General features: G+C 44.3%; 1 protein-coding gene and 1 non-coding gene across 10 annotated transcripts in view; both read right to left on the minus strand.

The window, feature by feature from the left end:
• ATG16L1 (autophagy related 16 like 1) overlaps positions 1-21381 on the minus strand; it is a 254894-nt gene that overhangs the window by 50764 nt on the left and 182749 nt on the right. For all 9 annotated transcript variants that reach the window (XM_029617424.1, XM_029617422.1, XM_029617421.1 and 6 more), the window contains 2 exons: positions 21078-21149; positions 7800-7920 (listed from right to left, as the gene is read on the minus strand). In XM_029617424.1, the coding sequence (XP_029473284.1) occupies positions 7800-7920; positions 21078-21149 (193 nt within the window). The remainder of the gene's footprint in view (positions 1-7799; positions 7921-21077; positions 21150-21381) is intronic.
• On the minus strand, positions 8319-8588 carry LOC115099678. Its single transcript, XR_003858853.1, has one exon.

Below are 21381 nucleotides of genomic sequence, written 5' to 3' on the forward strand. Positions count from 1 at the left end.
CGTCGCTGACCCGCGCTTCTCCTCGATCCTCGGAGACCGGGTAACAAATGAGGATTTCTACCTTACCTTGTCTTCGGCGCTTCCTGGGTTCGCTCTGGGCAGTCTCCAGCTGCGGGGGGAGAGGGTAAATACCTTCACCGCCGAGCTCGAGGGTGCACCCGCTGCCTCTCAGCCGTGCCCGGGAAACCGGGGGCTAGGTCCCCGCCACGATTCGGCCGCCGGATTGAGGTTCACTCACCTCTGAGGGACCATGGAAATCACCTCGGGAATCTCAACTGGGGGAGGGACCCGAGGGTATCACTGCAGGAGAGCGGGGCTAGTCTTCCGTAAGTAACTTTTCTTCTTAAATTTGGGTTTCTTTGTAGTTTAGTTCTAACGCTCTGAGAGCATGCAGATAGTCCCTAACTGCTTTGGAGACGGAAAATACTGAGGATCTGCACTTCCTGCAGGGGTATATGTACTAGGGGCTCACGTCAGATTGAAATCTGATCCGTCTTCAACTGCTAACAGGAGTACACTATACCCATTGGTCCTGAGTCCATCTGCTACACGCTAGGAAAATTTCCTTAAATTACTCCTGAGTCTATTCCCTTTCACCTTCATCCTATGACCCCTCGCTCTAGAACCTCCTTTCCACAGACAGAGACCTGCCTCCTGTGCACTCATATTCTGGTGATATGTATCTCATATCTCCTCTATCCCACCTTTCCCCTAGGGCAGCGGTTCCCAAACACTGAGTCGCAATCTCAAACGGGGTCTCAAAATCTTCAGCTGGTGTCATGAGCACAACCCTGAGGCTAAAAAATCCCTCACACATACAGCCGGCACCATATGGCCATATGGCGCAGACAGCAAGCCAATGCTTTCCTGTTCAATCACATGTGCCTGCCAGCTGAGAAGGAATCAGGTACCAGAAATCACCACCACTGCTCCCTGCTGCTGTTTCCATCACCAATCGCTTCTGTTAACTCCAGCTACAAATGATGCATAATGCATCCTACACTCCCCCTTGCAGCACCAGCCCATGCCAAAAATGTATTGTCCTGCTCCCTCCCTCATAGCTGTGATCACTACTGCCAGAGAAAGAAGAGATGGCCCAAGACAACCCACGCTTCTCCTCCTTCTGCTGGCCCTGATCCTGGAATGGGTATGTTTTTAACAGTGGGATGAGTGGGGTGGATAAGAGGGGGTGAACCTGGTGGATGAGTATGAGGATCAACTGTGAGGACTGAAGGATGAAAGGGAGAAGTGAGTGGGATATGACAGTGGAATAACCTGGGTGGTAGAAAGAGTGGGTGTGAGCCTGGATGAGATAACAAATGTAAGATGAGATCAACTGGAGTAGGGAAGAGAGGGAATCAGGGATTGGCTGGAGGGGAGAAGTGGAGAAGGAAGTGAGATTTTTATTTTTTTTTTAAGAGGAAGGGACATCTCTCTCCCCCCCCCCCCCCCCCAATTTGTTTGGTTATCTGGGGTCAAGTGAATTTTCATGTGCTAAAATTGGGTCACATTGGCTAAACGTTTGGGGAGCCCTGCGCTAGATTTTTAAGTCTTTTTCCTTACATCTTACAATAAAGACTGCTGACCATTTTAGTAACCAACTGGATAGGAAAATTGGTTTTTACCTGCTAATTTTCATTCCTGGAATACCACAGATCAGTCCAGGCGCATTGGTTTTGCCTCCCTACCAGCAAATGGAATTAGAGAACAGTTATACTGACACTACTACTTAACTTAGTGTGTGCCACCTGTAATCCCTCAGTATTGACCTATACTCATGCCAAGATGAGATTAAAGTCAAACTAACTTCACCCGCCAAGTAGGGAAGAGATGGAGCCCCTGAACTGGAGCCCATTCACCACTAACAGGGATTGAAACACCCGAACCACATCAGATAAAATAATGTCACAATTATTTACACTTATAAGAGACTTTGGTCTTTCCAGATAGGGTGGGGCTCTGAACTGATCTGTGGTATTCCAGAAACGAAAATTAGCAGATTAGAACCAATTTTCTTTTTCTGTTCATAATCTAGATCAGTCCAGATTCATGGGATGTGCTCAAGCTCCCCTAAATCAAATGGGAAAGTGAAAGACCAGCTCACAGCACACTCTCCAGAAAACATGCCTCTTCCGGTGCCCGAACATCCAGTCGGTAATTCCTGGTGATAGCATGCAGCAAAGACTAAGTCATCACCCGACAGTTCTCCTGTGGAGAAACCAACTGGCAGTCTGCCCAGGAGGCTGCCTGCACCCTCGTAGAATGTGTCTGCAACCCCCTGGGAATAGATTGTCCTTTATAAATATACATCTACACAATTGCCTCCTTCAGCTATTGTCCAATTGTAGCCTTGGAAGCCTTACAGCCTTTCTTCACACCACTAAGACAAAGAGTGATCAGATCTCCCGAACCCATTGGTCACCTTAAGATAACACAACAAGGCTCAATGAACATTCAATAAATGGAGCTCCCTTGCATGCGGATCCGCCAAATCCAACTTCCAAAACACTGTGAGCTCTACCATCTGTCCTCGATGAAATGCAGAAACCAACTTCAGCAAAAAGGAAGGAACTGTGCGCAACAACACACTGTCCTTAGTAAACTGAAGAAACAGATCTAGACATGACAAGACCTGAAACTCCGAAATCCTCTTGGCCAAACAAATATCTACTAAAAAGACGACCTACAGGGTAAGATTTTTCAGCAACATCTGTCTCAACAGCTCAAACAGGGGACCACAGAGTACCCACAGCACTAGTTTAAGATTCTATGAGGAACATTTTCCGTCCTGGAGGACGCAAATGTTTTACCCCTCTAAGGAAGCTAACCACATTCAGATGGGAATTTAAGGATACCTCATGTACTTTATCCTCAAACACACTCCATACTTTGACATAAGCCAGGGTAGTGGAAGGTCTCCTAGCCTGAAACAAAGTGTTAATGACCTCTTCTGAATCTCTTCATCTATAAGCGATTCCTCTCAAAAGCCAGTCAGTGAAAAAAAGCGACCCGCTTGTTACAAGACGAATAGTCCCTGATAAAGCAACCTTTGCCGATACTCCAGCTTTAAGAGACCGCCACCACGACGCAGCCACTCCGGAGCTACCTGACTCACCTTTCCCGGATGCTTCTCAACACGCCACAAGACTCTAATCAGGAGACATGGAGGAATTTACAAGGGGAAATCATATAGGCCTCTCGAACTGGATGAGCAAATCCTAATGCGTAGCCGTATCATCACTTCCAGGACTCCCTAGATCTGCAGTAAACTTGGTCCACTCTTCGTAAAACAAAACTAGTCTCCTTCCTACAACTGGCGAAGAGGGGACCAGCCTTGTTTCATTGTGCGGGTTTACTTCTTCCAGCCCCTTGACTGGCACTTTTCATGTGCTGGTCTACATGGGCCCTGAAAGGACTGAGTCATCCCAGAACTTTGCCTCCGAGATGACGAAGAGCCCCTATTGGGACAATATCTTTTTGCAACCCAGAATTGCGATTAAGTAGAGAAGCTTCTCTTGCCTCCCTTCGGCTTATCTTTGAGTAATATAAGACCCTTCGATTCTCCAAGGTGTATCACCAGTTGTTCCAGGTCTTCACCAAATAACACCTTGTCTTTAAATGGGAGATTATCCAGCTGCGACTTGGACCAGATACCCGCAGATCAGTTCTGCAGCCACAGAAGTCTTTGGGCTGACACCACTGAAATGATAATCCTAGTGGACATACAAATCCAAATCATACAATGCGCCTGTCACATAGGCCACTCCTACCTCCAGGCACTTGCCTACTTGGAAGTGGCCAAGGATGCTGTACCCTTTGCTTGCAATTGCTGGACCCAGCATAAATAGATTCACTGCAAAAAACTACTGCAGACTTCCACTCAGATGCCAGAGACTGAGTAGTCCAACATCATCTTGAGATGGATCTCCAACTTCTGATCCTATGTATCCTTCAAAACTGTGGCCCTGGCCACCGGAATGGTGGTCATCTTGGTCGCCGCCGAAAGAGAAGCATCCACTTTAGGGAGCATCAGGAGTTCTAACATCTCCTTGGGCAGGGGGTACAGCTTTGACATTGCTCTTCCCAGCAGCCTCAACCCCCTCCTTCCAGAACCATCCAACCACACTACGGTCATCCCCTTCTACCACAGGCACATCCTCTGGTTCTGAGAGATCCTTATCCGGATCGCTGTCCGGAACCTCCTCTCCACAGGGCCTCCTGCCCCTTTGGAGTCTTCTGAATCTTCCAACCCACTCCCAGACTGCCCTTTCAGGCCAAACTGGCGAAAAATTCCTCTTGATCACCCCAGAGGGTTCAATCTCTCAACCTTTGCTTTGTTCTAGGACATTGTTCAGTAGGAGTATAAAGTTCCAGGAAGAGGCCTCCAAATCCTCTTGAACCCTCTTCCAAGGCTTCATCAGGGATGTCTGTGCTATTAGGATGCCAGCGGAGCTAACAATCGACCGGTGATAAAGGAGGAGAGGAATTTCTTTCCTTCTTCGATTCAGCCTGTTCTCGCACATGAAGGTAAAATGGCCATTGTTCGCGTGTCTGTAGAGTGACCCTGTCTGTCTGCTTGCCTGCCCCAGACAACAGAGTTATTCTCCCACCTTCCAGCAATGCACCTGCTAATTCAAAGTCGCCCCCCACAGAAAAACACCTGCAGTACAGCCCTGATGCACTGAACCGTGAACAATGGTCTTCACACATCTGGCAGCTTTTCCTGTGCTCCGCAGGCACTGCCATGCTGTATTGTGGCCACCCACGAGTCTCTGCTGCATGTGCTGCTTCCTGATTCTCACTCAAGCCTCAGCATGTTCGCAGATATTGCTGCAGCTGCCACAAGATTCCTTCTCCCTCCTATGGTTCTGCCAAGCCACACATAGCAAGCAGAGGAATAAATGAATAAGAATCCTTCCCTTATGCTGCCACGACTGAGCCCAAAACAAGGAAGGAAGATCCACAGGAAAGACGAGGAGCCAGACCAGTGGCTTTCAGTCCCACACAGACACCGAGCAATTTCAGGGTCACCAACTGCCTGCTTGCCCTGCTCTAACAGGGGTACAGTCCTGTCAGGTACCTTACACACCTAGGAGCAAATTTGTCTTCAATAGTCTTCTTTTTCTTTTCTTTAAATATCCAGACTGCAGGTTTTGCACCTCTACTATCGTCTGGAGACAGGTCAATATTGAGGGACTGCAGGTGGCACACTATGTTAAGTAGCAGTGTCAGTAAACCTTCTCTTCTCAGTCTCCATCTGCTGGAAGGAAGGCAAAACCCATGCGTCTGGACTAGTCTAGGGAATGAACAGGAAACAGATGTTGCCACCTATATCATACTCTACAGGGGTAAGAAAATTCTAAACATAATTGTACATTATATTAGTAGCTAGTGTAGTTCTTGTAATAATGGAGAAAACCCCAAAAATGACTCTGGCTGCCGTATTTTCTAAAAGCTGCAACCTTCTCGGTATAGTCCCAGAACATCCCACATATAGCACATTACAGTAGCCTATATGAGATAAAATAGGAGCATGAGCTAGAGTTACCAGCTCTGACCTTCCTAAAAATGTTCCAACATCCAAATTAATCATATAAAATAAAGTAGATTTTGTCAAACTTGTTATCTAGTTTGACATCGAGTACAGTCCAGTTTTATTCCTAACACTGTCATTACAATCAATAAAAAAAGAGTATTAATTCCTACCATCCTTGGAACCAACTTGGAGTTCAAGTTTCTCCTAGTAAACCACATTACCTTAAATTTCTGTGGATTAACTTTCAATCCCTGTGCTCCCAATAAATTAGCAATTTTATCTAGATATTGATTAAATGTAATCATCTCCAAGGGAGAGCCTGCAGGCATACGCTGTAGCACTATCTCTTGTTCGAGAATACACTGCCCTTGATTTAGTCATGTAGCTTGTTAGCGTGCTGGATGAAGTGTCTTTTTGCAGGTGGTTGTTCCATGCCAAATGTACTTGAATCTTCTGGGCATTATTTCTTTTCCTCTGTGAGAAACCAACTGTGTTAATGATTTCATCCAGAAGTGTTCCTGCATGGAAAGAGGCTGACAATCCTTAACCTCACTGATTAGGCCTCCCTAAGCTAACACTCACATCCACCCTGCTTTATGCTAATCCTAACAGAAGTACATTACATCTAATGCTCTCCCCGATCCAATTCCCTGGTCAGCTAGTCAAAGAAACAGATTAGATCTTTTTGGCAAGACTTACCACTGATAAAACCATGTCACCTCAGCTCTTGTAAACTGTTTGGATTCCAGACACTGCACTATGCTCTGTTTTAGCAGTGATTCCATTAATTTTCTCACCATGGAGGTCACATTTGTGAAGAGGAACCACATCTGCCTGCCTCCAATCCTCTAGAACTCCAGAAGCGTTGTAAAGGTCAGCCAAAGGAGCTCCCTAGAATTTCTCCAAGTTCCCTTACAACCCTCAGATGTATCCCATTCAGCCCTATTTCTTTATCTATTTTAAGTTTGGCTAGTTTCCCATGAATAAACTTTTCTGAAATTCATTTGATGCTTACCTCACTTCCAATTCTTTGTGTCCATTTTTTGTGGTCCTATTCCTGGCCCTTCCTCACTGAGCACTGAACAGAAATCTTTATTTCCACTTTTTCCTCTTCAGTCTCTACATATTCCTCCTTCTCGACAGTCTCACAATGCCACTTTTGCACATCTTCCTATCATTAACAGATCTTAAAAAAAAACAAAAAAATAGTCCTGTCCCCTCATTTTACTGGATTTGCTATTTCTTCTATTTGCATCTTTGCTCTCCTGACTACTTCCCCCTTTCTCTTGGCTTTTTCAAATATTGCTGCCTGTCTTCCTCTTTTTACAATCTTTGTAGTTTATGAATGCTCACTTTTTTTCCCTTACCTTTTCACCTACTTCTTTAGAGAACCATAGTGGCCTTTTTCTGTTACTTTTATTTACTTTTCTAACAAAATGTTAGTTGCCCTTACAATATTTCCTTTTAATTTTCCTCAATGCTCTACTTTCCCTAGATTTTCCCATTCAGCTAACGACTCCTAGAGGTAAACCTCCATTTTAACAGTTAAGTTTTCACGAAGTTTAGGACCCTCGCTTTAAAATGAATCATCACAGCCTGCACTCTAACACTTAACCACACCATCCCAGTATGTATACACAGCTTTTCAGATGTTGCCCTTTTATTCCCCCAGATAACTTTGGATTTGTTTGTGTTTTGTGGCACAGCTGTGCTACCAAATATACTCTAAGTTATGCAGGAAAGTTTATCTGGTAACTTATCAGGATAGTTGGCAGATGAATACCAACCTCTAAATATCTAGAAAACATTAATAAGGTGCCGGATAATAATATTTTCCATAGAATAAAAAGTTCAAGGACAACAATTTTCATATAAAGCTGAAGGAAGGAAGATGCAATAGAAATTTTAGAAAATACTTTTACTGAGAGGGTGATAGACATCTAAAGGGGCAGACTTCCTATGGAGGGTATAGGAGCCAATATAGTGGCAGAATTCAAGCATGCATGAAAGAGACACAAAGAGACCTTAGCAGAAAAGAAATAAGATCATAGATGGAGCGGAATCTGACATCACAGACAAGCACAAAAATGCATTCTTTTCTGCCAACATCTTTTGTGTTTTATTATTGTCCACTTCAGTCTTCCTTTCCTATGTATATTCAGAAAGGCCTATGATAAAAAAACCGATTAGGGTCTCCTTTCTTTTGTATCATGATAGCAGCACAAATAAATTGCGTGCTTGTGGATAAGCATTGTTTCCTTACAGACTTTACTGCGTAGGTCCCAGAGTTTGAGAGTTCTGTCGTAACTTCCAGAAACTATTCGTGCATTGTCCAACAGAAACTTGGCAGATAGAACTTTCCCACTATGACCTGTCAAGGTGTGCTGGGGAAGAGAATAATGCAATGTTTTAATAAGCAGTTTTCATACAATACAAGAGGGTGAAGTATCCATGATACATATGTTATAATTCATTATCTAAGATATCACTATAAAAGCACTTTAGCAATACACATCCCCCCTCTTTAGTTTGCACGTGTAAAGCAAATCAATTTTCAATTCAAATAAAGAAAAACTTGAGAACCTCCTTTATTTCTAACAGCTATATTAAACCAAAGTCTTATTATAAAATGAACAGAGGCTGCTTGTTCCATAGCAACAGCTCCTCACTATATGGACTCAAGGCTCAGTATCAGATGACAGAATGAAAAGGAAACTGAACAGTCAATATAATTGTGTAGTACATCTTTGAAAAATAATAAACATTCTACTCAAATTCAAGAGGTCTCAGTTTCAAAACTTCTGATCATGCACGATATCCAGTCCCCAAAACCTTAGACTTATTTTTGATGAACTGTTTGATGCCTGTCATTGTTGTTTCTGCTTACATCTCTAGCAGACACATTAACAGTATCATACATTCTCAGCAGCTCCTTAATCTTATCAAAGCATATCTGGTGCAAGACAGAAGAAAACAGAGTCTGCTAAGCCTGTGGGTGTTATGGGGCCAAGATTCCTTGTGCAATCAGACCTTTTACTATTCATCACTGACCTCATATGATTGAGAGATTACCCTGTACAAAGCGTCAAGTAAGATAAATACCTGCAAAAATGTGTATCACACTGAAAACTTTCATGCCATTGATATCCGAACCAAGAGCCAATGCAGTCTCAAAAATGTATGTATTACATAATGTTTACATTATTCTTATGCTGGATAGGCTGCAGCCCAAGATAGACACAGCTTAGCCACATCCTGCAACTACTCTCTGCTCTGTGGCCCAGTAATACCCTCAGTAATCTTTTTCCATTATTTTAAATCTTTTGCTCCTATCTGTTATTGTTAACGGACGGGCAGACCTTATGTCTTTCCCTCTTGCCTGGGACTCCATCTGCTACCAACCTAATGAATCAGTTTGTGGTGCAAATGTGAATATCTGAAAATACCTAGTGAGAATATCCTTAATGACAACTATCAGCAACATCTCTGGATGATGATTTGGTAAGACCTAGGGATCATGAGCAGCCTATGCAACTGGCAGCAAAGTCATCAGGTACCTCCACTGTATCGAATGTTACTGCCTGTGAGCTGCAGGCCAGAGGGGGAAGATGCTCCGAGTGCCATGCTTGAAATTCAGACTCTGCAAGTAAGAGTACTGATGCAGAAAATCGATATAGTATGAATGGTTAAGCTACTGGTGTTGGTGCAGTGGAGATGAGAACATTTGACCTGCAGCTGGAACTCCGATTCAGCAGTGCTGACAACTAGGAGTCTTATCCTACTGCCTCAGGGATTATACATGTCAGTACTTGGTAACTATACTACTGTAATCCCAGAATATATATGGAAGGTAATAATATGGAAGAAACAGTCCCTCAGAGGGCATATTATAGAACTGACTGTATAAATGAAGGATTCTACAATTAAGTCCTCGTTTCAGGAGCATAAGATTTAACCATCAAAATCATACTAGGTGTTTGAAGGAAAAGCTGGAGAAACTCCAGGATTCAGATTTTTCCACTATTAAAGATGATATCGTCTTAAAGTACATACTAAAATGGAAAATTTAGAAAACTTAGTTAGAAGGCAGAAATTGTGATTTGTCAACGTTCCCAAAGTCCTGTTTGTTTCGCCATTCAATAGGACCGATGAAAAACACTATTTAACCTGCATATTGATGAGGCTATTAGTTATTCACCCCACAAAAAAAAAGGAGCAGCAATGGGATTTGAACCTTGGCTTCCCTAACCACAGGGCTCCTCCTCCACTCAGAAGGGGGAACTGGTTAATAATAGTGTCTCTGGATTTTTAGGTGTCTGCCCAAACCCCTCATTTGAGGCTCATCATGAAATTAAAAAGTCATAGGGTCAGAGGCAATATTCTATTGTGGATTGGCAATTGGCTAAAAGGTAGGAAATAGAATGTAGGAGACATAGGCAGACACATGTAGGCACCCATACCCACATTCAGGCTGTTAAAAACCAGATCACCCGAGCAACGACAGGTACTTTTCGCTAATATATATATCAATGAACTGGAAAAGTCAGTAAAGAGTGAGGTGACCAAATTCACAGATGACATAAAATTATTCAAAATTGTTAGATCACGAGTGGACCGTAAGAAACTGCATGAGGACCTTGCAAGACTAAGGGATTGAGCAACTAAATATAATGTGAACAAGTGCAAAGTGATGCATATAAGTGCATGATGCTGAGTTCTGCATTAGGTGTCACCACCTGTGCCGCAGTGGTCAAAATAAAGCAAATATAATGTTAAGTATTATTAGGAAAAGAATGGAAAATAAAATGGAGGACTTCATAATGCCTCTGTATCGATCCAGGGTGCAACTGCACCTTGAGAATTAAGTGCAGTTCTGGACATCCTATCTCAAAAAAGATATAGGAGAATTAGAAAAGTTACAGAGAAGGGTGACCAAAATGATAAAGGGGATGGAATGGCTCTCCTATAATGAAAAGCTAAACAGACTGCTGAGAGAAGATAGGATAGAGTTGTACAAAATCTTGAATGGGGTAGAACACTTATTTACACTTTCAAACAGTACTAGCACTAGAAAACATTCCAAGATGCTAACAGATAACACATTTAAAACAAATCTGAGAAATATTATTCACTCTGAATTTGTTGCCAGAGAATGTGGTGAAAGCAGTTAAAGTAGCTGGGTTTAAAAGGGTTAAGCCAAGTTCCTGGAGGAAAAGGCCATAAACCATTAGCTGACTCTCCTTTGCCTTTAAATTCCTTTGGTGGTGACTTGGAAAAGCCACTGCCTATCCTTGATTATGAGCAAGAAGAACTGGATCTATTCTTTGGGATCCTGCCAGTTATTTGTGACCTGGATGTGCACTGTCAGAGACAGAATTCTTAACTTGAAGTACCTTTAGTATGACGCAGTATGGTATTTCTTATGTTCTAAAGTACCCTCCTGAGGCAATTCCACTAATAGTTAATGCTCATCTTTCTTACTCTATGAGGACAGTCGTGGGAGGATGATAGGTTGCAGGAAATTCCACTGTATGACAGTTTGGACATATCAGCCTTGCTTGAAAGATCTGAGCGAGAGATAATTAGTTCCATACTAATTGTGAATTTTCTCTCGGAACCAGACTGGTAACTTTTTTTTTTTTTTTTTATCAGGATGTTGTGTTTATAGATCTAAAGAGCCACTTGGAAAAGAAAGTTATTTCTTGGTTTCAGAATACAGGTTATTCAGATGATGGGAGTTCATCAGTTCTTTCTTAATTTCCCTGTAAGTGTTTTTACCTATCAGAATATCCACTATATATTTTTGACCCTATGCTGTTATCTTCCTTTGAGGGCTAAACCTATTCCATATTAGTCTGCACATCTACTGATAGCTGAATGGCTGATTTTTATATGATGTATGGAGAGAATAGGGTCATTCAAATGTGCACAATATACTTTTATTTATTTAAAAGATTTAGATACCATTCATTTCTCAAGGGTCAGAGCGGATCACAAGTAGTACATATTTAAGTAAAACATAAAAACAATACATAAAATATAAATATCACAGGACAGAGTTAAAAACAAGAGACACAAAAGGCCAGGGTAAAGAACAGCATTGCTAGGTATTTAAAAAAAAAAAAAAAAAAAAAGTATACCCTTTAAACATGCTCCCAGCCAAAAAGCTTCATGAATAGTATCTCCCCCAAAGGCCTGCAAATAAACGTATTTTTACTGCCTTCTTAAAAGAGGAAGCACATTCCAAAAATCTGATTGTCAGGTAGTATATTACAAAGTGCTGAAAATAGCTTCCAAAAATGCCCAATCATATGCTTCAGGGTGAACCACATGAAAAGATGCAACTTCTAATAACTGAGAATTTTCTGAGCACAGCATGTAAGCTGAAACATAAAACTACAAGAAGGCTTTGAAACAAAGGGACACAATTGTTATACAGCAGCTTATGAATCAGTTATGATTTTGTGTTTGATTCAATGGGGAGCCAGTGCAAGGACTGGAGAAATGGAGTAATGTGTGTGTGAGTAGAGGTACCTTTAAACTCTACCTGTAGAGCTCTACACATTCTGCAATGCCCTTAATCTGTTGGCAGGAAGTCCAACAAAAGGAGAATTACAGTAATATAGGCCAGACAGAATTGGAGTTTGATCAAAATTCCTAAACAGGAAGGAGGGGTTTTAACCTATAAAACATTCTTGGTTTGAAAGAGAAAGGCTTCAATTAATTCTGTAACCTGCAGCTTCATGGACAAATTAGTACCTATAAATTGTTATTGGCTATCCTTTGTCTTTAAATCCCAATGTGTTAAATTGCTTATTTATTTATTTAAGAGTTTTTTAGGTCACCTTTGGCAATTCGAGGACTAGATGAGACATTTATTAATTTCTTAAGATTTTTCTTTTTTTTTTTTTTTAAATTTCATGCACTATTACTACTGCATAATTTTTGCAATTTTTTTCCCCCCAAGATCTATAGGAAAATTGGCTCTTACCTGCTAATTTTTGTTCCTGGAATACCATAGATCAGTCCAGACAAGTGGGTTTTGCATCTCTACCAGCAAAAGGAGACAGAACAAAAACCTTTCAGTCACTGCTACATAACAGAGTTTGCCACCAGCAGTCCCTCAGTACTGACCTGTACCCAAGCGAAGATGCATACTCGCAAAAATTAAACCATCACCCCCTCTGGGCAAGCAGAGAAAAAAGCTGGATCCCCTGAACTGGACCCTCACATCTCACAAAGGAAATTGAAAACCTTCAACCATAAAGGTGTGTCATATATACAACCATAGTGAGATCCGCAATATATACATCCAGAAGCAATAAAGGTCTTTTTTTAAATTTTATTTTTATTAAGTTTTCAATATTATAAAACAAACAACTTTGTACCAGCAAGGGAGACAGTTACATCAAAATAAGATTGTACATCCCATCAAACATACAAAGAAAAGAAAAGAAAAAAAAAATAAAAAGGAGAAATATACATTCTCTCATATAATAAGTAATAAAGAAATGGGGGATCCCTAGAGTGTAATTAGAGCAATACAGTTTAAATGTAATTCCAAAAAGAAAACGCAGGAGTACTCCAAGCCATAAATCAAATGCCCCCCATATTGAGTGCTATCAGGTGTGAGCATTTATAAAAGATCTCAACTTCAATGGTTCGAAAAAAACCCCCATTTTACATTCTGATATTTCACAATACATTTGCACGGATAACATAAAATAAATTGAATTCCACGTCAGCGCTTATGCTCTCATAGAAAGAAATTCCTTCTATGTTCCTGTGTGGCCCTGGTCACATCGGTGTATATCCACACCTTTTGACCGTGGAATAAGGATTCCCTGTTTCTAAGAAAATACCTAAACAAGATTTTAATCATGTTCAATTGCAAAGGAAATAACCAAAGTCCCCCTTTGTTGTATCTCAGTTTCTTGTGTAAGTTCCAAAAGTTCTGTAATATTCAGAGAGCATTGATCTTGATTTTCCAATCTGGATGTTTCTTAAGCTTTTTGTGGCATATAATAAACTTTCATAATTAGAGGCATTACTTCTGTTGATATCTTTAAATTTTTTATTAAGTAAATTTTGAAGAAATCTACTAGAGGCAGCTTTGTTAGCACAGGAAAATTTATAGCCCTTAAATTCAGAGATCTTAAAGTATTCTCAATATTTTCAAATTTCTTAACAGCAATAGCCTCCGCTTGCACTATTTTCTCTATAGATGCAACTCTTATCCATTACTTCTAGCTTTTCTTCACATTGACGTTTTCTTTTCCGTATTTATTCCCTGATTATTAGTCTCTATGAAAACTTGAGTCAAAGATGTAATTGCAGATTCAACAGAAACTAATGCATTCCTCACAGAGTCTAATGTGACTGTTGCAGGTTTAATCAAAGTGAAAACAGTACCTGATGTTGTCAATGCTTTACCACCTTCACTCAGTATCTTGTTCAAATTCCAAATAGAATCTTGAACCATTGAAGAAAAATTATCCAAAGCAGGTTTAACACTGCCCTCCATATTGTGACTGGGTTGTCTGTCTCCATCCACTTCAGTAGAACAGATATAATCCCCGAGATCTCCTCCACCTCCCCCAGTTTTGTCAAGTCTCCCCCTTTTCCCTCTGGGGAGCCTGAAGAAAGCAAACATTCCACCGGGGTAGAGCCACGGGGTTGGGATGGTGTTTCCGGGGCCAAGCAATGTTCTTTCGGCCATTGAGGGCGGCGTCCGCTCTACGTCAGCCCCCATTGCGGCCCTCGTTCCTAGGTCTATCGGCGTGGAGGAGAAAAAGTTATCTTCCTTTGAGAATCGTCCAAATTCCCCCAAAAAAGGTAAAGATTCTCTAAGTTTAGCCTTACGCTTTGCGTGAGGCATTTTAAAACAAAGGGGATAGTGAAAATTCAGTATTCAGGCATTAGGTTAAGGAGAGCGTCTCTCACTCACTCCTTATACGCTGGCCATCTTGGATCCCCCATAAAGGTCTTTTGAAACCAAGAGATCGGGCTTCTGGAGGGATCTGTGGTATTCCAGCAATGAAAATTGGCAGGTAAGAACGAATTTTCCTTTCCTGTTCGTACCCCAGATCAGTCCAGACAAGTGGGATGTACCCAAGCTCCCTTACACTGGGCGGGTACCTGAAAGACCCTCTCACAACACACTTTCCCCAAATGTAAACTCCTCTGGTGCCCGAACATCCAGTCGGTAATGTTTGGTAAAAGTGTGAAGCAAAGACCATATCTCTTTCCGAAAGACTTCCTGTAGATACCAGTTGACGCTCCACCCAGAAGGCTGCCTGCGATGGTAGAGTGCGATGCAACTCCTCTGAACAATTCGACCATTACAGAGATACTGTTACGTAGCGGGGTGTTTTAGTGTGCCCTTGGGCCCCAGCCCGACCCCAGACGGATCCAGGACCGAACCGAGGGTTGATGGCATGTTCCACCATGGCTGGCGGTCTTACCCTCCACCAGGCCGGCAAGCTCCCAAGGCCAACAACAGGATGATGTTGGAATGTGAATGGTCCTCCGACCATTCCGAGCCTTTTCGGACCTGCCGTTTAGATCGGCATGGAGCAGCAGGCCTGGCCTGAGGATGAGGGCAGACGGACCTTGACACGAAGACATGGCAGACGTGGGTTGATGCGACGGCATCACAGACGAAGACGCGGGTTGATGCGACGGCATCACAGACGAAGACGCGGGTTGATGCGACGGCATCACAGACGAAGACGCGGGTTGATGCGACGGCATCACAGACATGACAAGGAACTTGAAATCCAAATAAGACAAGATGCATTGGCACTGTCTCTCAGTTGTCCTACTCAGTCCACCCACGGAACTGAGTCGCGGGCCATCCTGTCCCACTGCGCGCCCTACACAGCCTGAGGAGACTGGTCACGGACCACGCTGAGAACGGGACAAGCGCAGGGAAGGGTCCAGTCAAAGCAGAACTCCAACGATGGAGCCGACGTCGTCCGAAGCTCCACAAAGGCTGGCAGGACATGACAACTCAGGAGCACAGGAAGGAATTCCACCTGTAGGCTACTCCACGCTCCAGAAAGACGTCATTCGAGAAAGCATGGCCTGGCAGGTACCAGAAGGCTCAGGAGCACTGACGTGAACACCAAGAAGGGCAAGACACCAAGGAACCTGGAACATCAGGAAGCAGAGGATCAAAACGAGACACCAGGAGACAAACACCAGGACAAGGACCTCAGGCACAAAGACATGGCATGACATGATGAGAAGAGACTAAGAACTCCCATGGAGAAGACTAAGAAGACCTGATGGAGCTCTGGCAGGCAGAAGCCTCCAGAGAGAAGTAACGCCGATGCAAGGCGAAGACGTACTGTGAAGACAGCCCTTTTATAGGGCTGAAGCAGGAAGTCCCATTAAAGGTGGGGCCAGCACACTTCCTGTGTCTGGCCCTTTAAATCTTGAAGAGAGGCGCGCGCTGACGCCTAAGAGAGAGCAGAAGAGCTGTGCAGGACCGCGGCCTGCACAGACGCACAGAGCCAGAGACACAGGGCTGGGCCTGAGGAGCAGGCCCGATGACTGCAGCGGCTCCAGCCGCTGCAGGAAACCCTGGGGGCGACTCCAGCCACTAATCCGGCCCGGGGATGCGGCCTTCGCGCCGCGAAGAGAAGATGGTGTCTTCGGCGGCTTCCGGCCATGCTGAAGAGGCAGAAAGTCCGCGGCTCCGGCTGCGGTGAAGAAGAACATCCGGGGCAGCCCCCGGGCCGAGAAAGGAACTCAAGGCCGTGGCTCTGGCTGCGCGGTGAAGGCCCGACGGCGGCATCTATGCCGCGTCGGGGAAGCAGCGGCAGCATGGGGTGAGTGCCTGCTCGCGGGGGAACCCGCAGGCAGATTCATAACAGATACGCCAAAAAGATAGTCTATTTCAGCCATTGCGCAACCATGGCCTTAAAGGCCTTACTTCCTTTTTTTCGTTCACTGAATAAGACATAAAAAAGATGACCTGACAGCCAAAAACTATTAGTGAACTTAAGATAACACAACAGAAGAATCTGATGAGCATCCAAGAAGTGAAGTTCCCTTGCATGCGGCGTCTCCGCCATCAAATGCGGAAATGCAGGAAGCTCCACAGTTCAGTGGTGACCTTCGGTATAAAGGAAGTTACTGTATGCAATGAAACCCTGTTGTCTATAATCCATAGGAAAGAATCTCTATTTGACAAAGCTTGAAGTTCAGAAATCTGTCTTGCCAAAAAAATCACCAACAAAAAGATTGTCTTCAGGGTGAGATCCTTCAAAGATGCCTGTCTCAAAGTTTCAAAAGGAGATCCACATAGTACCCGAAGAACCAAATTAAGGTTCCACGATGGATATATCCTATGGACCGGAGGATACAAATGCTTCGCCCCCTTCAGAAAACGATTGATATCGGGATACAATGCTAACGGCATCCCCTGAAGCTTATCTCAAAGACATTCTAAAGCTCTGACCTGTACTCGAAGCGAGTTGTTAGCCAGCCCCTTTGCCAAACCTCTTTGCAAAAAGGCTAAGATCTAAGAAATATCCACACGCAGAAGATCCAGACCTTCCTCCAGTCACCACATCAAATACTCTCCACACACGGACATAAGGAAAAGAAGTGGATGGCCTTCTGACCTGTAACAAAGTAGCAATAACTGCCTCAGAATAACCTTTCAAGCGCTACTGACTCTTCTCAAAAACCAAGCCACAATACAAAAATGATCCACCCGATCTGAGAAGATGGCCCCTTGCCGTGCGCAGCCAGAGTGGCTGCGCATGGACAGCGCAGCCACTCTGGCGCCACTAGAACTATCCTTCCTGGGTGTTACACTCTATGCATTGCAACAATTGGCCTATGAGAGGCTGTTGGGGAAACAAATATAGGAGGATCTCCGTTGGCCAAAGACAGACCAGAGCGTTGATCTCCTCCGACCAGACCTTTCTCCCGTGGCTGAAGAACTGACCCGCCTTGGCTCTGCATCGCGAAACCATCAGATCCAGCTGGGGCAGGCTCCACCTGGCTCAAATGAGATCCATGTCCTCTGTTGACAGCTCCCAATCCCCCAGGGTCTAACTGAGATAGCCCACCCGCACACTGTCCACTCTGGCCTCGTAAGACGTCGCTAACCCCGCCAGATGCTTCCCCGCCCAGACAAAAAGCTCCTGGGCCTCCTGAGTCACTAAGCAACTTTGTCCTGCCCCGGCAATTGATATAAGCTACTGTCATTGCATTGTTTGAGAAGACGCACTGTCCACCCTTGGACCTGCGGAAAAAAGGAAAGTAACGCTCTGCGAGCTGCTCTCGTTTCCAAATGACTGATAGACCAGGATACTTCCATTGCCGATCATTGACCTTGAGACGTCTGTTCTTGACAAGCAGCCGACCAAACCATTGAAGCTGGCATCCGTGGTTACAACCACCCAGTCCAGAATCTCCAGTTCCATCCTTCTCTCCAAATTGTGACGAGACAGCTATCATGAGAAACTGGACCTGGAACTTTCCTGAAGTGGTAAAGTAAGGTGAAATTTCTCCAACAGCAGATTCCAACGGGACAAAGGCGCTCTCTGGAGAGGCGCATGTGAGCAAATGCCCTCGGAACCAATTCCAGCATAGATGCCACAGAACCCAGGACATACAATTAGTTGCAGACCCTGCACACTGAAAGTCACAGTAGCTAATGCACCTAAGTCTGCAACTTCGTCACCCTCTCTGTGGTAAGGAATACTTTGCATATGCAGGAATCAAACCATGCTCCCAGGTTCTCCAACAACTGAGATGGCCCAGAGACTTCAACCTCTATGACCCGCCAAATTGACTGACGACTATCCAACTTTGCCCGAATGAGCCTAGTTGTCCAAGTAAGGGTGAACTAGAATCCCTTCCATTTCCAACGCGGCAACCACCACTGACATCACCTTTGTGAAACTTTGCGGTGTTGTCGCTAAACCAAAAGAAAGAGCTCAAAATTGAAAATGCTCTCCTAGTGCCATAAACCGCAGAAACTTATGATGGTCTGGATGTATGGGGATGTGCAGAAAGACCTCCATTAAATCCAATGATGCCAGATACTCCTCTTTGCAAACTGCAATCACTGCCTGCAACTTCTCCATGCAAAAACACAGCACCCGCAGCAGCACATTGGCTTTCTTCAGATCCAGAATGGGCGGAAAGGTGCCCTCCTTCTTTGGAACCACGAAGTAAACCAAGAACCTTTTCTGGCCTATTACTGTGGGGAAACTGGCACAATTGCATCTAGGTGCTGCAGCTTCTGCAACATATCCCATACCGTCTCTCGTTTGACATGGGATGTACAATGGGACAATATGTACGCTTCTCTGACCAGCCATGAAAATTCACCTCTAGATCCCATTGATCTGATGTGATCTTGATCCACTCCTTGTAAAAGCGTGTCAGTCTCCCCCCAGCGGCTTCCAAGGAAGAGTGGATCAGCCAGACTTCATTGGGATGCCTTACTTGCTCCAGCCCTTTGACCGGAATTATCCCAGGGAAGTACACACACCCCCCAAAAGGACTGCTGCCTTCCTGAGCCTTGCTTGTGCGAAGAAGCTGAAGAATTCGGTTTGAGTGAAACCTCCTCAAATCTTGAAAGCAAGCCAGAAGCGGGAAACTCTTCCTGCTGCCCTTATCTTCAGACAACTTATTCCCTTTTGTTTCACCCAAATGTTTCATCAACTATTCTAGGTCTTCTCCAAACAGCAGCTTTCCTTTAAAAGTGAGATTACACATCAGTGCACCAATTACGCAACCAAAAGTGTCTTTGTGCTGCCACAGTTGAGACCATATTCCTCATGGATATCCTGACCAAATCATAAAATGCATCCGCCGCATAGGCCACCCCTGCTTCCAACTGGGCTGCCTGCTTGTAATTGGCTGAAGATGGAGACTTTTTCCACTGTGCCTTCTGTACCCAGCGTAAATAGGCTCATTGCATAAGGCTACTATAGATCGCTGCCCAAAGGCTTAAGGCAGAGGCCTCAAACATTCTTTTCAACTGAATTTCTATCTTTTGGTCCTCCTGGGCATGCTTCATTGCGGCCGACCCGCCATAGGGATGGTCGTCTTCTTGGTCACCGCTGAGACCAAAGCATCCACCTTCGAGAGCATCAGGAGCTCAAACGTATTCTCAGGCGAGGGATACAACTTTGCCATTGTCCTGTCTACTTTAAGACCTGGCTCAGAGTATCTCACTCCCGGATTACCAATTTCTTGATCCCTAGTTCACCCAGAACCTGGGATATGAGAGGACATAATTCCACCTTCCGGAACAAATGGACAACCCTAGGTTCATCTCCTTCTATTACTGGAACCTATTTCCGAGTCCTTGTGACCCTTATATGTATCGCTATCTGCCAGACCGTCCCCCAGGATCATCTCCAGGATCACCTCCAGCAAGCTCCTGCAGATCTTCTGAATCCATAGAGGCTCCTCCAACTCCCAAAGGACATCCAAGATCCAGGAGGTGGAGAAGCCCCTCAACCCCCCCCCCCCCCCCGACTTGACAGAATCACCTTAGGCACCTTAGATGGGTGATGGGACTTCTGGGTCAGTGACGATAGCGGGGGAGGGGAGTGCCTGTAATCCCTTGACGTTGCCTGCTTTCTGCCAAGTGAAGACAAAATGGCCACCACCCCCTCAGCACCAAAGGCATCCTTGTTGTCCCTTGCTGATCGGGTAACCCGCTTGCTGCCTTCCATCTCCATGGAGCTTCCCCTTCTCTCCACACAGTCTGTGCACAATGCAGTCGAATTGAGATACAATTGTCTCACACCGCAGGCCCGATAGACTTTCCCGCACTTAGTGGCCGGCACCATCGCTCGTGTATGCATGCCGCTGCTGCACTAAATCATCCTTCTGGTGCTGCTGCTGTGTCGCCTTTGTTTCCTCTCACCCCTGTGCCTGACTCTGCCACTCGGACCCTGATGCACCACGCAATGTTTCGTTAAAAAAGAAAAAAAAACCCCAAAAATCGAGCATGTCCGTCTGCATTCCTTCTCAAAGAAATAAAGGCATAGTTTCCTGCGTCCGGCGGCGAGGTGCGGGTGAGAGGACCTCAGATGGACTGAGGGAACCAGGACCCTGGCTTTCAACCCCTCTGGATGCTTCAAGCCAAGACAGATCAGGGTTATCCAACCCCCTGCTCGCTCTGCTCTACTGGAGGGATGACCTCCGGGAGCAAAACTTCTTTGCTGTCCACTACTCACTTTTTTTTTTTAAACTCCAGACTGCAGGTTTTGTACCTCTACCATTTGCTGGAGACCGAGAAATACTGGGGGACTGCAGGTGGCACTCTTATGTAGCAGTGTCTGAAAGGTTTTTGTTCTCTGCCTCCATCTACAGGTAGGAATGCAAAACCCACTTGTCGCAACTGATCGAGGTATGAACAGGAACTTGAATTTATTACACATGTACATGAATACAAAAGTATTCTTATGGTTGTCTCATAAGAGGTATCACAATTTACAAAAAATAAGTTTATATAGGAGAAATGAACTCCATGGATCCACTTCCACAGAAAACTTACCCGAAGTCGGTAGTCATCTACTGTCCAGATTCTACTGGCAAAGTCATTAGAAGCTGCTAAAAGATAGGAGCCCTAAGGGAATAAAACATATACATTGGTTTAACAAGAAATAAATCTATTCACGAAGACATATGCTAATCATGTCACACAAAAAGAGTACACTTACTAAGTGTCCCAATCTAGAGGGAAGGAGACAAGGGAGGCTTTAACCATATTACAAAACTTTGATGCAGAGGTCATTCCAAAGTAATACAGGAAGTGGCTCAGTGGCAGTGCTGTGCAGACATACCTAGGTTTGATTCCC

This window comes from Rhinatrema bivittatum, chromosome 9 (genome assembly GCF_901001135.1).
Source record: "Rhinatrema bivittatum chromosome 9, aRhiBiv1.1, whole genome shotgun sequence".
Taxonomy (NCBI): Eukaryota; Metazoa; Chordata; class Amphibia; order Gymnophiona; family Rhinatrematidae; genus Rhinatrema; species Rhinatrema bivittatum.